At 40.1% G+C, this 16,139-nt stretch overlaps 1 protein-coding gene and 1 long non-coding RNA gene across 2 annotated transcripts; one reads left to right on the forward strand and one right to left on the reverse strand.

Moving 5' to 3' along the window:
* Window positions 1-1,237: 1,237 nt before the first annotated feature.
* Window positions 1,238-2,074, forward strand: LOC141628419 (uncharacterized). Its single transcript, XM_074441566.1, has one exon. It carries the CDS (start codon window positions 1,238-1,240, stop codon window positions 2,072-2,074), a length of 837 nt encoding a protein of 278 aa, XP_074297667.1.
* A 9,937-nt stretch (window positions 2,075-12,011) lies between these two features.
* LOC141634516 (uncharacterized) lies at window positions 12,012-14,683 on the reverse strand. Its single transcript, XR_012539237.1, has 3 exons — window positions 14,390-14,683; window positions 14,001-14,041; window positions 12,012-12,855 (listed from the first exon to the last, which is right to left on the reverse strand). It is a non-coding gene; the product is annotated as an uncharacterized LOC141634516 (long non-coding RNA).
* Between the last annotated feature and the right edge of the window lie 1,456 nt (window positions 14,684-16,139).

The raw sequence follows: 16,139 nt of genomic DNA on the forward strand, positions 1-16,139 counted from the left end.
TTGACTTGAAATTAGGGTTAAAATTTGCAAGTGTTGAAGTATTAAGGAAAGCTTTGATTACTCATACTGTGGAGAATGGTTATGACTTCTTTTATAGTCATAATGGTTCAGATAGGGTGACAACATATTGCAAGGATAAGTGCAAATGTGAGTGGAATAGTAAAAGCTCTAAGTTGGGAGCTTGTATTTGCAATCTAAAAAACAAGTGTAGGTTTAAGTTTCATGCGACAAAAATGAAAACTTCTGACAATATACAAATTAAAACACTGAAATTGAAGCACACTTGTCAGCTTTCAAGCTATAATAGGATGGTATCTACTGAGTACTTAGCTGAGAAGTACCTTGAGTGGTTTAGAACAAACATTGACTGGAGTTTGAAGAACTTTCAAGAGCAAGTGCTGAGGGACTTAAATGTCCATATGAGTTATGGAAAATGTTGGCTTGCAAGATCTAGAGCCAAGTTGTTAATATATGGGAATGGGAAAGACCAATATGGTAAAGTATGGGACTATGCTGCTGCTTTGATAGCATACAACAATGGGTCAACAGCATTTGTTGTATGTGACAATATTGAAAGGCCACCACAAATATTCAGGAGAATGTACATCTATTTGGCAGCCTGTAAGGAAGGCTTTACAAGAGGATGTAGGCCTTTATTAGGTGTTGATGGTTGTCACCTAAAAGGTCCTTATCCTGGGATGATATTGGTGGCAGTGTAGAAAGATGGAAACAACAATATATTTCCAGTGGCTTGGGTAGTTGTTGAAGTGGAGAACAGTGAAAGTTGGAGGTGGTTCCTTGAGATGTTGGTGAATGATGTTGGTAAACCTGAAGGTGAGGGTATGACCTTTATGTCTGATAGGCAAAAAGGTTTGATTGATGCATTGAGAATGGTTGTGCCCAAAGCATAGATAAGATATTGTGCTAGACACATTTGGGCAAACTTCAAACTAAGTTATGGTGGGCAACTCTACAAGGAGAGTTTCTGGCAGGCTGCAAGAGCCACAACTAAGGTATGCATTTCTCACACAAGTATTAGTAGTTACAATTTATGGTCATACTTAATCAATCTAACTTATAAGGATTGTCTAACACAAGCAATGGGGTTTTTCAGGCTGACTTTGATACTGCTATGGCTGGTATTAAGTTGCTGTCAGATGATGCTTGGGCATACTTAAATGCCATTCCTTCCCAACATTGGTCCAGCCATGCCTTCCAAACCCATTGTAAGTCCAACATGTTGTTGAACAATTTGTGTGAAACATTTAATGCGGTTCTCAAGGATGCAAGAGATAAGCCAATCCTCACACTAATGGAATGGATAAGAAGGTATGTAATGAAGATGACATGTGAAAAGAGAGAAGGGTTGCAAAAGTATGAAGACAGACTAATGCCTTATATAAACAAGTACATGAAGTGGGCAACTGATGAAGCAAGATTTGGTAAAGCTCTTCAGTCTAAAGATGACAACTTTGAGGTGGATTTCAAAGGACAAAGATGGGTTGTGCATTTGAACCAAAGAAAATGCAACTGTGGGAACTGGCAGCTTAGTGGTCTACCTTGTACACATGCAATGGTGTGCATCCTCAAGCAAAGATTGGTGGGTGATGACTTTGTTGATGTTGCATACACCAAGGAGAGGTATGCCATGACATATGAACCTGCAATCTCACCTATACCTGGGGTTAGACAGTGGGACAAGAGTGGTTTGCCTGAACCTTTGCCTCCTCTAATCCGCAAGATGCCTGGGAGGCCATCCAAGAAGAGAAGAAGAAAAGAGGTAGGTGAAGAATCCTCACAAGTTAAGAGGCCAAAGGCCAAAAATAAGTGTGGCAATTGTGGGGGTCTTGGTCATTCCAACAGGACTTGCAAAAATCCACCAGCACCACCAAAGGTCAGCAACAAAGGGGGGAGGCCTTTAGGTAAGTCATCATGGGCAAAAGAAGGAAGGGATAGAGCAGCAGCAAGGAATGCAGTAAAGGCAGCCTATGCTAGTGCAGGCCCAGCACCATTAGTCACAAATATTCATAGTCAGACATCTTTTGATGTCACACAAACCCCTCCTTTGAATTAGAGAAGTTGTCAATTAGTTGCTACTTTGTAAGGGTTGAACAATTTAGTTTAACAACTATGTACTTTGCAAATGTGAACAATTATGTTTTCTGTTAGACAATGTAATTTGGAAATATTGGAGAGAAATGATCACAAATGCTTCCTTTATTCCATAAAATTATCCAAGTACATAATACATTAAGACAACTACATGATAAGCTTGGCCAATATTACAATGAGGCAAACAACAACTATAAACCTAATTGACATGCTTCTAAATCTAACACCAACTAACTTGCAAATATGAGAACACCCATCTTCATCTTTCTTATTCTCTACTTCATTGCTTCCAATGTTGAATTTTCGAACCTTGATCAATTTCATCTCATTCTTCAACATCTCATTTTCGTTTTTAAGGACTTTTCTCTCAATCACAAGTTCATTAATCACCTTCCTTTGCCAATTGGTTTGAGAATGATCCAGCCAACAAAAATACTTACACCCCGAGCCTTAGTCACTGGATTGTAAATTTGACATGCTTCAAATCTTCTACCCGGATTTTCTTTTGTCCAAGAAGTTAGCTTAGAAGCTACAAGACCACAAAAGCACAACCTTGGACCATCGCAACTACACTGAGAATTCGGGTGCGAATTAGAACTAGACATTTATTTATACAGTAAATAAAGGGAAAGGGGGCAAGAGATTGAGGAATACAAGAGAGAGAAAGGAGGTGACAAGTGAGATGGAGGAAGAGAAAAGAAATAAATGGTTGTATGCAAATAAGTAAGGCAGAGAGAGATGAGGGGTTAATTAGGGTAAAAAGAAGAGGGGCAAAATGGGTAGGAAATTATAAGAATTTTGAATATAGACGGAAAATTGGTCTAATTTTGACCTGAGTTGGGTCTTGGTAGCAATTTTTGATCGGAACCCTCTTATAAGGGAGTAATTTTGAAATTTTGTTTTATAAGGCAGTAACTTTGAAAAAAATGTACATATAAGGGAGTAATTTTGAATTTTTCCTATATATATATATATATATATATATATATAGAAATAGGATCATGTGCGAACCTAAAGTTCGGTGCGAACTTACAAACTTCCTTTTAGCCATTAGAAAAAATCAGATCAAAAGGGATCATATTAAACGCCTTAAACAATTACCTCTTCTCTTCTTTCCCGTAAAACCCAACTCCATCACTCCAACACTTTAAACTTCCTCATCGTCATGTCGCCGGAGCTCCGACATCAAACTCGACGGTGCGCCACCCCAACTTTACTGTCATCAGTCAATTACCCATTCCTATCTTCATCCATTTATTTCTTCTCTTTGTTCTATCTTCGTCGCCGGCCACCACTGTCACAAATGGAATCGATTTCCGCCGTAATCGACTCTTATGGACTATAAATTGTCTGATTAGGTTCTAAGGACAACAATTATTTTTGAAGTTCTTCTCCATTTTATAGATCTATGATTAAATTTGAAAAAAAACATGAGAAAATGAGTAAATCTCGATGGTCACTGTGCTCATGAAGGTGCGTCAAACTACTCACGGTGGATCGATGGTGTGAACCTGAGGCAGAATATGGATGCACGGTGGTCTGAAATAAAGAGATAGAGTTATGGCGGTACGATTAGTACAATGACGATGTTTGAAGATGGACGGTTAGGGTGGTGAGGTGGTTCTCTCGCTAGACGTACGATGACTAGGCGGCGACGACAACTGGTTATAAGGTTGTAGATGGTGTTAGATGGTCAATTAGGATTGGATGCATCCCGGTCATGGATGTTGATGGATTAGGCGATGGTACTTGGGTGGCGTTGGTGGTGGTGACTCATGGGTTAAGTGATTTGCTCGGATACACATAATATTACACTAGGTACACGTAATATTACTCCACATACGCAAATCGATTTGTGTATTTGGGGTTATAAACCTGTGTATATGGGTAGTTCGTGGTGGTAGGGGGTTGTGGTGTAGGGATGGGCTTGGTGAGCATGGTGGAGCGGTGGATACACAAGATACCAGCCCGAATACACACAGTATTAATGTTGGATACAAAAATCTATTTGTGTATGTAGTAGTAAGACAATGTGTATCTTGTAGTAATACCATGTGTATCTGAGGGTAGTAATATGGGGTATCTTGGTAGTTCATACAGTACCAGAGACTATTAATCGACAGGGCTGTCTGAGAGCACGAGGGGTGATGTTGGCTGCAGAGAAAGGAGGGTTGGGTAGAGCAAGAAAGGTGATGTGGTGGTGGTGGTCATGAAAATGGCTGGGCCTGACCGGCGATGCTCAATAATGTCGTCATTCAAATCACTTTCCATGTGAATTATCATCACTTTCCATGCCAATTAAATGTAATCAAGGACTACATTTAATTCAAACTCGAATAGTCAGGACATTTTCAACTGTATACATTGTAATCAGATAATTCAAAATTTTATTTGTATGTTTTCCTGTCTTCCTTTCTAACTGGTTTTTGTGATCTGATGTTTCCTTTCTTAATTGAATGCTGAAACAATGTTGTTTATAATGTGACATGAAAATATATTTGCACTCATACCCTGATTAATATTATGATGCTCTATAGGCATTGAAAAAAAATTAGTAAATTATTATGATTGTTAATATACTAAGACAACAGCTAGTTAAAAGCAGTTGCATGCCATCACAGGTTGTTTGTAATACTCCGTATTTATATGTCTTGGGGGTACTCTATCGAGTAGCCCTTACTCAGTCGAGTATGGGCAAGTTGCGGAATAAAATAGTTTCTGACCTGTTGGGTACTCGATCGAGTAGCTGGGGCACTCGATCGAGTAGGGGGGGTACTCGATCGAGTGCCTTGGGTACTCGATCGAGTGTCCGGTTTTACGGGGGAGTTTTCTCGGGTTTTGTTAATTACGCGATTAAGGTATTTAAACATATTCGTAATTGTTTTAAATCACTTTTTACAAAACCTAAAACCTGTTTAAGAGAGAAAGCAACTAGTTCTTCTTCCTAATCGCGTTCTTGACAATTCCCGGAGTTCAGACGGTCGGTTCGTATCGTAGTTTGTGTCGTTGGATTCCTTGCGTCGAGGGTAAGCTTTTAATATAACTTCTATAATGTTTTGTTAAGATTGATGAAACCCTAATTTAGGAATTGGGGGTTTTTATGAGTAGTATTTGAATGGTAGCATCTATGTGTTGTATGGTAGGAGGAGAATTCGTAGAGGGGCCGTTTGATACAAAAATTGTAGATACCGTCTGCGTGTTGTGCTTTCCGGTAGGATTTCTACTCGCATTATTAGTCCCATAATGGGATATTGGTGATGTCTTTGTAGTTAGTTGTTTGATATGATGATTGTGATTGTGATTGTGATTGTGGTTGTGGTTGTGTTTGTTGATGGTTCTCGAGATGCGTTCTCGGTTGAGTGGGGTCACTTGCGGGAGTGATCTCACGCCCTAGTTTCGCCCTTCGTGGAACCCGCCACGAAAGGGGATGTGCACATTAATGGACGGGGTTATCGCTCGTACGATGAGCGGGGCTTAGGTGGGAACAGGCTGCGGTCCCCCATCGGCGGTAATGGGTCCAAAGGACGATCGAGATCGAGATGATGGGAGTTGGTGGTGTGTGTGTGTGTGACAGTTCACCTGTATGTTTGTCTTATTATTGTTATTTATATTGATTGTGTGATTAGTACTCGACCGGTGTTGTTTTGTAAAACTGCGGTGATCCATTCGGGGATGGTGAGCAGATATTGAACAGTATAGAGATGAGTCTGGGATAGTGGGATGGCCACGACATGACGATAGAGTCTTCCGCTGTAGTTTAGCATTTATTTACATTTCAGTTGAGAACAGATAGTTTGGAATAATGTATTGTACTTTGGTTTGGTTTTGAGGATTGTATTTATCATTAAACTATTTATAATAAATATTGTTTCCGTTTTGTCTATTTGATTATCATACCTCGGGCGGCCGAGATGGTGATGTCTTCATACCCGAGTGGTCCTGGTAAGGCACTCGGAGTATGGGGTGTTACAAATGGTATCGAGCGACGATCCCGAAACCCGTAACCAATGAACTTAATGAACATAGGGAGTCAATTAAAATGAACCCGGGTAAAAGTTGTAGGAGCTAGTGCAAAGGCTTGGGAGACGTCCTAAAGTCGCGGGGGTCGCCCTATAACTTTGAACCGGTCACATGGGGAAAGTGTTTGTCGAGTCATCTGTATGTTTGATTAACGTGTGCAACAAAGTGATGAAGTGTGTTGATTGTTTGGTGTTGAAATAGGAAGTTGAGCAAGTGAAAGGAAATGATATGTGGAACATGTTAATGAGATGATAACATGTTGAATGATTTACAATGTGGCTTTAATAGCATGATGAATTGATCTTGTTGATAGTAGAATAGATGCGTAGCATATTTATTCTGATAGCATGTGATTTTATAAGGTTAGCATGTAGCATATGACGTAACATGCGGGTAGCTTTTACGTATTGGTGCTACTCGATCGAGTGGGGCGACTCGATCGGGTGGGTTTTTGCGATTTTGAGTCCGAATCGCGTTTTGGGGCACTCGATCGAGTAACTAGGGGTACTCGATCGAGTAGGGAGTCACTCGATCGAGTAGCCTAGATACTCGATCGAGTGGGTTAGAGATCAGAAGGTCCGTTTGGTTCTTGAGTTTGGGTACTCGATCGAGTACATGGGGGCACTCGATCGAGTAGCCCGTTACTCGATCGAGTGGGTTTGGATACTCGATCGAGTAGGTTCTGGGCAGCGTGTTTTCGTGTTTTGAAGTTTAGAACGTATGTTCATATCTACCCTTTCTTATATATGTATAGTTTCAAGATGCCGCCAAAGAAAAATGCTTTGTACGCGAGGCGAGCTTATGACCATGGATGACATCGTAAAGATGTTAGAACCCCAAGATGCTCTCACCGAGACCCTAAAGAAAGTGAATGAGGACAAGAATAAGGATAAGGAGAAGGAGGTTGACCATGCTAAAGTCAACCTCTATATTGCGAGGTTTAACCCGAAGGAGTACAAGGGAGTTGAGGAGCCTAACCTTCTTGATAGTTGGGTGAGGGAGATGGAGAACATACTAGATTTAGTTCACCGTCCCGATGAGATGAGAGTGGATCAGCCGCATTCTATCCGAGGGAGGCAAAATGGCAAGTGGTGGGATTCGGTGAAAGTGAGTGCCAAGGAGATATATACCAACCAAGGGTTACCTGCTATACCTTGGGAGGAGTTTCGTAGGTCGTGAGGAAGGAGTTCGTACGACGACATGTGAGGAGTAAGTTGAGAGAGAAGTTCGACAAGTTTAAGATGACTCTTGAGATGTCTGTGGGTCGAGTACTACAGCGGTTCAATGAGAAATCTAGATATGCTGAGGATATGGGTTTGAGTGAGGAGAATTTGGCTTTGAGGTTTGAGAGAGGGCTAACCACGAAAATTATGGATAAGTTACCCGTGGGAGTCCTTACGATGTAAAGGAAGCGTATGAGAGGCCGGGAGAGCCGAGAGACTAGTGGAGATGGTTCGGAGAGGTCGGGTGGAGAGAAGAGGAAGTCGAGAGCGAGGGTGGTGGCCAATCTAATTTGAAAGGCAACCACAATCGATCCCAAAGGATTTTCTTCCGGGTCCGGGTTTAGTCTTTGGGACTTCCTTTGGGCGAGGCCGAGGGAGTGTGAGTAATAGTTGGGGAGTGACCTGCTTTGGTTGTGGTGGAGTAGGCCACAAGAGACATGAGTGCACGAGTGCACCGGATCCTGCTCGAGACTCCGCACGAGCTTTGCAAGCAAATGCACTCACCCGATCATGGCCAAACCGGGAGGTCGAGCTACCAGTGGAGGCAACCGCAACGGCGGTAATTCTTATCAGAGGACACCGATGAACAACAACAACAACAATCAAGGGTCGGGTGCTAAGCCGACCGCATCACCAAGATCTTGTCCGGGAGGTGGGCGGAAGACCAAATGGGCAAGTTGTTCATGATGGACAAGAAGGCAAAATGAGGAGGATGCGCACGTTATCACCCCAGACATTCCTTGTTAATGGTATTCCTACGTTTGTTTTGTTTGATTCGGGGCTTCTCGATCGTTTGTGTCTTCGAGTCATGTAAAACAGTTGGGTTTGAGAGTATATGAGTCTGTTAGGGAGCAAGTTTTCCTATCTTCGGGTGAGTCTGTATCGTGTGGGGGGTTGTTTAGAGATGTATCTTTGATAGTTGGGCAAGTCAACTTCCCTGTAGACTTGCTAGAGTTTCCTTTTAATGGTTTTGAGATGATAGTTGGGATGGATTGGTTAGGAAAGTATAAAGCCAAGATAGACTGTCATCAAAAGAAAGTGTCCTTAAGGGGTCCAAAGGGTGTAAGTGTGTCTTATCGTGGGTTTCTAGTCAAACCCAAAGTTAAGTTGATTGCAAATTTACCTTGAAGTCTTATCTGAGGAAGGGATGTCCTTCGATCTTGTGCCATGTGAGAGATGACCGGATAGAGAGTCCGACAATTGATCAGATACCGGTGGTGGGAGAATTTGCAGATGTTTTTCCGGAGGAGATTCCGGGGTTGCCACCGAAGAGGGAGATAGATTTCACCGTAGAGTTGAAGCCAGGGACGGGGCCAATCTCTAAGGCACCGTGCCGTATGGGTCCTAAGGAGATGGAGGAACTTAGGAAGCGATTGGATGATCGATAGAGAAGGGATACATTAGACCAAGTGTATCGCCTTGGGGAGCACCGATTCTGTTTGTGAAGAAGAAAGATGGGAGCTTGAGGTCAGTGCATAGATTACAGGGAGCCGAACCGAGTGACGATAAAGAACAAGTATCCTTTGCCAAGGATAGATGACCTGTTTGATCGATTGAGTGGTGCAACGATCTTTTCTAAGATTGATTTGAGGTCGGGGTACCATCGGTGAAGATTAGAGAGGTGGACATACCAAAGACAACTTTCACGTCAAGGTATGGCCACTATGAGTATGTGGTGATGCCATTTGGGTTGTCTAATGCGCCGGCGGTGTTTATGGATTTGATGAATAGGATCTTGAGACGCTTCTTGGACCATTCGTGGTGGTGTTTATCGATGATATCTTAGTCTACTCTAAGACTAAGGAGGAGCATGAGGAGCATCTGAGGATCGTGTTGCGGACTTTGAGGGATCATGAGTTGTATGCTAAGCTGTCCAAGTGTGAGTTCTGGTTAGAGAAAGTTGCTTTTCTTGGGCATGTAATCTCTAAAGATGGGGTAGCTGTGGATACGGCGAAGATTGAGGTCAGTGACAAAGTGGGAAGCACCAAAGAATGTTCTTTGAGGTGAGGAGTTTCTTGGGTTTAGGCGGAGTTTCGGGTTGGGGACAAGGTTCTTCTGAAAGTGTCTCCTATGCGTGGGGTTATGAGATTTGGGAAGAAAGGCAAGCTAAGTCCGAAGTTTATAGGGCCTTATGAGATCTTAGAGCGAGTTGGGGAAGTTGCTTATCGTCTGGCTTTACCAGTTGCGTTAGAGAGAGTACATAATGTGTTTCATGTATCGCAACTGCGGAAGTATGTGAGCGACCCTTCACATGTGTTAGAGGCCGAGAACTTAGAGCTTGATGAGTCTTTATCATATCTTGAGGTACCTAAGCAGATCCTAGACCGAAAGGTTAGAAAGACTAGGGGTGGTGAGACAGTTTTGCTCAAGATCCTTTGGTCTAACCACGAGACCGAGGAAGCTACATGGGAGGCAGAGGATATCATGAAAGAGCGTTACCCTTTCCTTTTGATCAGGTATGTATGGTTACGGGGACGTAACCTTGTTTCTTTTAGGGGGGTAGGAGATGATCGCGAGCAGTTTCTAAGAGTTTTATACACCTTTTTATATGTTGCGTCGGTAGGTTGTCGGGATGAGTTGGGTAAGTAGCGTGTTTTATATTGAGTTTTGTTTTGGTTGTTGAGTCAGGAATGTTTTGGAGCACCTTTGTTTTAGTAGTGGTTTGAACTTCGGGGACGAAGTTCCTTTTAAGGAGGGAAGACTGTAATACTCCGTATTTATATGTCTTGGGGGTACTCTATCGAGTAGCCCTTACTCTGTCAGTATGGGCAAGTTGCGGAATAAAATAGTTTCTGACCTGTTGGGTACTCGATCGAGTAGCTGGGGCACTCGATCGAGTAGGGGGGTACTCGATCGAGTGCCTTGGGTACTCGATCGAGTGTCCGGTTTTACGGGGGAGTTTTCTCGGGTTTTGTTAATTACGCGATTAAGGTATTTAAACATATTCGTAATTGTTTTAAATCACTTTTTACAAAACCTAAAACCTGTTTAAGAGAGAAAGCAACTAGTTCTTCTTCCTAATCGCGTTCTTGACAATTCCCGGAGTTCAGACGGTCAGTTCGTATCGTAGTTCGTGTCGTTGGATTCCTTGCGTCGAGGGTAAGCTTTTAATATAATTTCTATAATGTTTTGTTAAGATTGATGAAACCCTAATTTAGGAATTGGGGGTTTTTATGAGTAGTATTTGAATGGTAGCATCTATGTGTTGTATGGTAGGAGGAGAATTCGTAGAGGAGCCGTTTTGATACAAATTTGTAGATACCGTCTGCGTGTTGTGCTTTCCGGGTAGGATTTCTACTCGGTTTAGTCCCATAATGGGATATTGGTGATGTCTTTGTAGTTAGTTGTTTGATATGATGATTGTGATTGTGATTGTGATTGTGGTTGTGTTTGTTGATGGTTCTCGAGATGCGTTCTCGGCTGAGTGGGGTCACTTGCGGGAGTGATCTCACGCCCTAGTTTCGCCCTTCGTGGAACCCGCCACGAAAGGGGATGTGCACATTAATGGACGGGGTTATCGCTCGTACGATGAGCGGGGCTTAGGTGGGAACGGTGCGGTCCCCCATCGGCGGTGGTCCAAAGGACGATCGATGCGAGATGATGGGAGTTGGTGGTGTGTGTATGTGTGTGTGATTCACAATTTGTATGTTTGTCTTATTATTGTTATTTATATTGATTGTGTGATTAGTCTTGACCCGGTGTTGTTTTGTAAACCCGCGGTGATCCATTCGGGGATGGTGAGCAGATATTGAACAGGTATAGAGATGAGTACTGGGATAGCTGGGATGGCCACGACATGACGATAGAGTCTTCCGCTGTAGTTTAGCATTTATTTACATTTCAGTTGAGAACAGATAGTTTGGAATAATGTATTGTACTTTGGTTTGGTTTTGAGGATTGTATTTATCATTAAACTATTTATAATAAATATTGTTTCCGTTTTGTCTATTTGATTATCATACCTCGGGCGACCGAGATGGTGATGTCTTCATACCTGAGTGGTCCTGGTAAGGCACTCGGAGTATGGGGGTGTTACATTGTTTGCACAAGGATGACAGAAATCTGCAGGAAAACATCAAATTACGCCGAGTTAATTAGCAAAGTACTCCGTAACTTTTATATAACTATATATGTGGTGTAATTTTTAATGCGATTTGTTAATAACTCATTAAACTTTGATCAAACTTTCGGCTCTAATAGTTTGAACCTCCACATCAGTGATGATACAAGATACAATCCCAATTTAATTCAGAATCACTGAACTCGAAGGGCAATACACTTTTTACTTTCTCTAGTGCAAATAATTATAAAACTATAGCAATTACATATATGTAGTTATATTATCAGCATTCATAACCTGTAACTATGATAAAATATATAAATACACATCTCTAGCAAGCTAGACACACTCCTCTACCTTGCTAGATACACTCCTCTACCTTACTAGATACACGTCTTTAACAAGTTAGATACACTTGTTTACCTTACCAAATACACATATCTAGAAAGCTAGATAAACATCTCTAGCCAAGTTAGATACACTTCTTTACCTTGCTAGAGATGTGTTTAAAGTCATGAGCTATGACATTGATTTGAATTGATGGCAATGTGTCCTATAATCCTAATGAATTTTGCTGCAAATTGATAAAATAGAATTTTATGATAAAGAGTATGTCACAAATATACAATAGCCATTTTTGATCCCATTGAGTTGCTAGATACAAACTTTAGCATGTTAGATACATACCTCTAGCTAGTTAGATACACTCCTCTCACTTGCTAGATACATACCTCTAGCTAGGTAGATACACTACTCTCACTTGCTAGATACATATCTCTAGCTAGCTAGATACACTCCTCTCACTTGCTAGATACATATATCTAATTATCTATATACATATCTCTAATTTTCACTTTTGTATACTTGAGATTATACCTCAGCAATAGATGATCAAGTCTCATTTATACCTCCTCACAGTTGAATTTTCTGACAGTGGCACTGTCTTGATATTTACTCGTCCCCTGATTTGCACGAGAGATTTCAAGTATGCCAATTGAAGTTTCTTGTCTTGATCAATGGTTTACTAGGGCATCATATAGACTATTTTGGATCTTTGGACAATCTATATGTGCAAATGAGCTGGAAGCGGTTCGAGGGTTCTCTTTGTGCATGTTTTTTGTGAAGATTTCGGGCTTCGGAGAGGGCTACTGATGGGAGAAACTGGGCACAATAGATGTTTTGAAGGATCTTTGCACCAAAAAAAAAACATGGCAATCACATAACTTTAGCATTCATGATTTGTTATCCAACAAAAAGCTCGTCTCCTTCTCTTGGACAGTACTTAGGCCGCAGCTGCATCCTTGGTTGGGAGAATCGATAAAATTCGAGTCACTAAGTTATCAGGTAAACTGGTTAATTTATCCACACAACACGACCTCATTAAACGGCTACTGTTACAGCGCCTTTTCAGTTTCCGGTCCAAACTGCCCATCGTTACTCCTGATAAAAAAAAATATAATTCATTGATTCATACAGCAAAATGCAATCTGCAATTGAATTTGATAACCACCAAACAACACTCAAAATAACATCCTTGGCATGAAAGATGATGACTTTATTATAGAGACACAGACGACGAATAAAACCAATGTTATTTTTCATAACTCTAACTAATGGTTTATGTACAGAAATTTAACTCCATTACATGTAGGTTCAAAATCATAATAAATATCCAAAACTTGGACTACTCAAACATGTAGGCCAACTAACTAGTAGGTTATAAGTAATGCTTAGGTTCAAAAGGTGCAAGGCGCACAAACGCAATGAGGGCTCCAAGCAAGACGCGCAAACTGCGTGCCTGATAGATATGAGGTGTATTGTTTTTTGCAAACAAATTCGTCTTGAAAATAATTATTTGAGTAAGAATACATTTTGGATTTGAAAGATGTCAAATAACAGTCGGGGATAATGTGAAAAAGAGAGGCGTATAAAGGAACTAAAAATAGAAAAAATAAATAGACAATGGCTAGTAATGCGCCTCGCTGGTTACACCTCATTTATAATGCACTTTTAAAGCACATAGGCATTTTGGCTGGCGGCTCACTAAAGCTGGGCTTAGATTCACCCAAAGCACACTTTTTTGAACTAGTTACCGGCAATAATGGTTGTTTATTTCTCTACACGTTTAATTTAATTGATCACACTGGCTAAAGAAAGTAATTTTTATGTGTGTCACATAGTTGGGTTTGACAAATTTTAGCGCATACAGTTTCAGCTACAAATTAGGATTATTAGTGAATTAGTGAGATCGAAAGTGTAGAAACACAAGGATGGAGAGTTAGGTCAGAATAAGTCTTAACTTTCATATCCCATATATAGGAATAAGAACTCAAAATGAGACAAATCTCATAGACAAATTCTGACAAGACATTAGAAGAACAATACTTCACTAGATACCATCATATAATTAATTAGTCAATTAGTCTTTTGTAATGCCGTTTTAAGTTTTAACACTATGATCAGCAATGAAGCATCAGGAATTGCAAAGATCAGAACTGTACAAACCAATGTTCTTTTTCCGAAACTACAATCACTGAAGCAAATTCATTTGAATAAGATGAGAAATATAATGGACCATCGTTTACCTGTCGATTTTCCCAATTCGCAGCATCTAACAGTATTCAGCCTGAGAAAGCAACAACTTGCATCCATAAGCAACAACTTACAACCCAAAATGCTACTTATTTGGTATTATAAATTAATACTCCAAATACACCCGACTCACCACGCAACACCGTCCACTAACCTCACCCATGAACCATACCATCAATATTAACACCAATCCTTAACGACGAACTTCCTCCTAGCGGCGACCCTAAATTTAATTAAGTTTCACCCCTAACGATCAATTTTTTTGATTATAATCTTATGTTTTCGCATTAAACTACTTCTTAATTAAATCTTTACAATTGAATAAATTCAAAATACTAAACAAATCTTCAAAGATTAAAATAAGATAAGAATTGAATCTAACCTTCTTGCTATAATACACTGAAATTCGTTTGTGGGAAGGGTCATCGACGAAAATATAGGTGGTAGAAGAGCCGGTGCGAGTGGCGATCGACGGTGGTAGTGACGGCTAGCGGTGGAAGTAGTGGGAGGCGATCAAAGTTCAGTATTTGTGGTGGGAGGGTGTCTAATTGTTTCAAGTGGGTAGAGAAATAATAAACGCGCTTGAGAATTGGTTTAATTGCTTAGTTATAAGATGGTAGTTTGTGGTCGCCGGAGGTATGCCGACAACCTTTCTTGCGGCAGTGGCATCATGTGCGATTTTGTCATTGTGTGAATAGTGAATAAGAGGAAGGTGGAGGATAACATTTTATTGAAGAGGGGACAATCAATGAGGGTCGTGGAAATGTCTAATTTAATTTTATATACTACTTCGTACGGTTCGCACCGTACTTTTAGTTAAATCTTTTTGACCCCGACCCTATATATATATATATATATATATATATATATATATATATATATAAATGAGGGATCCTGAAATGAGTCAGGGGTTTAAATGAGTGTCCTGTCTACCATTCTAGACCGTAGGATCTAATAGCATAGACGCGCTAGATTGCGCCACGTCGCTCAATTTGTCAAAACAGTATCCCCCGATATCGCCCCATTCTTTCTTCATTCCTGCTTCTCTCTCAACTCCAACGCCTACGCCTATCTCTTCTCCCTTAACATCCCCAAATCATTGAAGAAAACCCTAGAAATTTTTCAAAATTGTATAGATAAATCGGTAAGGAAGGAGTTCAATAGTTTATTAAAATAACATCAAAAATTTCAATTTCAATCCCAAGATTATAGGAGCAAGTTAGCGATGCAATTGAAATATCAATAAAATCATGAATTGAGGCGTAAAACTGCAGATTTGGGCCGAAGTTCAACAAATCGGTAAGAAATTAATCTATAGAATGCAGATTTTGTTTATCAACTGATATTTTATTGATTATTTCATATGAATCTTTATGTAAAGTTGAGGATTTATTTGTTTCTTAAATCTATGAATTTAGGAACCTTGATTTTTGTAGTACAAAAAATATGTAGTATCATTCATTGTGACGGTGATTGATTTCCTTATTTTAAGAATAAGTTTAAGGTTTGCATTAATAACTTCATTTTGATTTAAAACCAGGTACAATGTGCTCTTAAAAGTAATTTTGATAATATTTGTGTTAGTTGGTTTTACTCTGTTGAAACTCCATATTTTTCAACGACAATGGAAGCCTAACTAGTATTGGTATTTAGGATTACTAGTGTTATTAGAATAAACCTTGTAATTATAGTGTCGATGTAGCTATATTAATTAACTAGTGTTATTTCATAGAGTTATTAGTGTCTCAATATAGAATAACTAATGTTACTCTTTATAAAACTCATGCGACTATATAAAAAAATGTCAAGCATTACTCCACTAAGTAAATCGTTTGTTAGACAATGAAGCAACTTATGTTAGTAGTTAATTTGGTCAGTCGAGTAACTTATGGTGCCTCTATAAATTATAGGTAAGGTTACTCAATCGAGTACCTAGTTGGTCATTCTGCGAGTAATATCAGTGTGTGCGGAGGAATAAATTAGTGTCGAAGGCCCTTGATAGGCGAGTCGCTTGAACTCGGGTTTCATTTTAGTAATAGCTAGTTATTATTCTTTGCTATAATACACATTAGTTGCTATTCTATCCATTTTTTTGACATTGTAACACTAGTTAACTATTACTTGTAACACTT

This window comes from Silene latifolia, chromosome Y (genome assembly GCF_048544455.1).
Source record: "Silene latifolia isolate original U9 population chromosome Y, ASM4854445v1, whole genome shotgun sequence".
In the NCBI taxonomy this organism is placed as follows: domain Eukaryota; kingdom Viridiplantae; phylum Streptophyta; class Magnoliopsida; order Caryophyllales; family Caryophyllaceae; genus Silene; species Silene latifolia.

Bases quoted from the DNA above. Each gene is read 5' to 3' on its own strand.
- LOC141628419 (XM_074441566.1), top strand. From the start codon at position 1,238: ATGTTGTTGAACAATTTGTGTGAAACATTTAATGCGGTTCTCAAGGAT.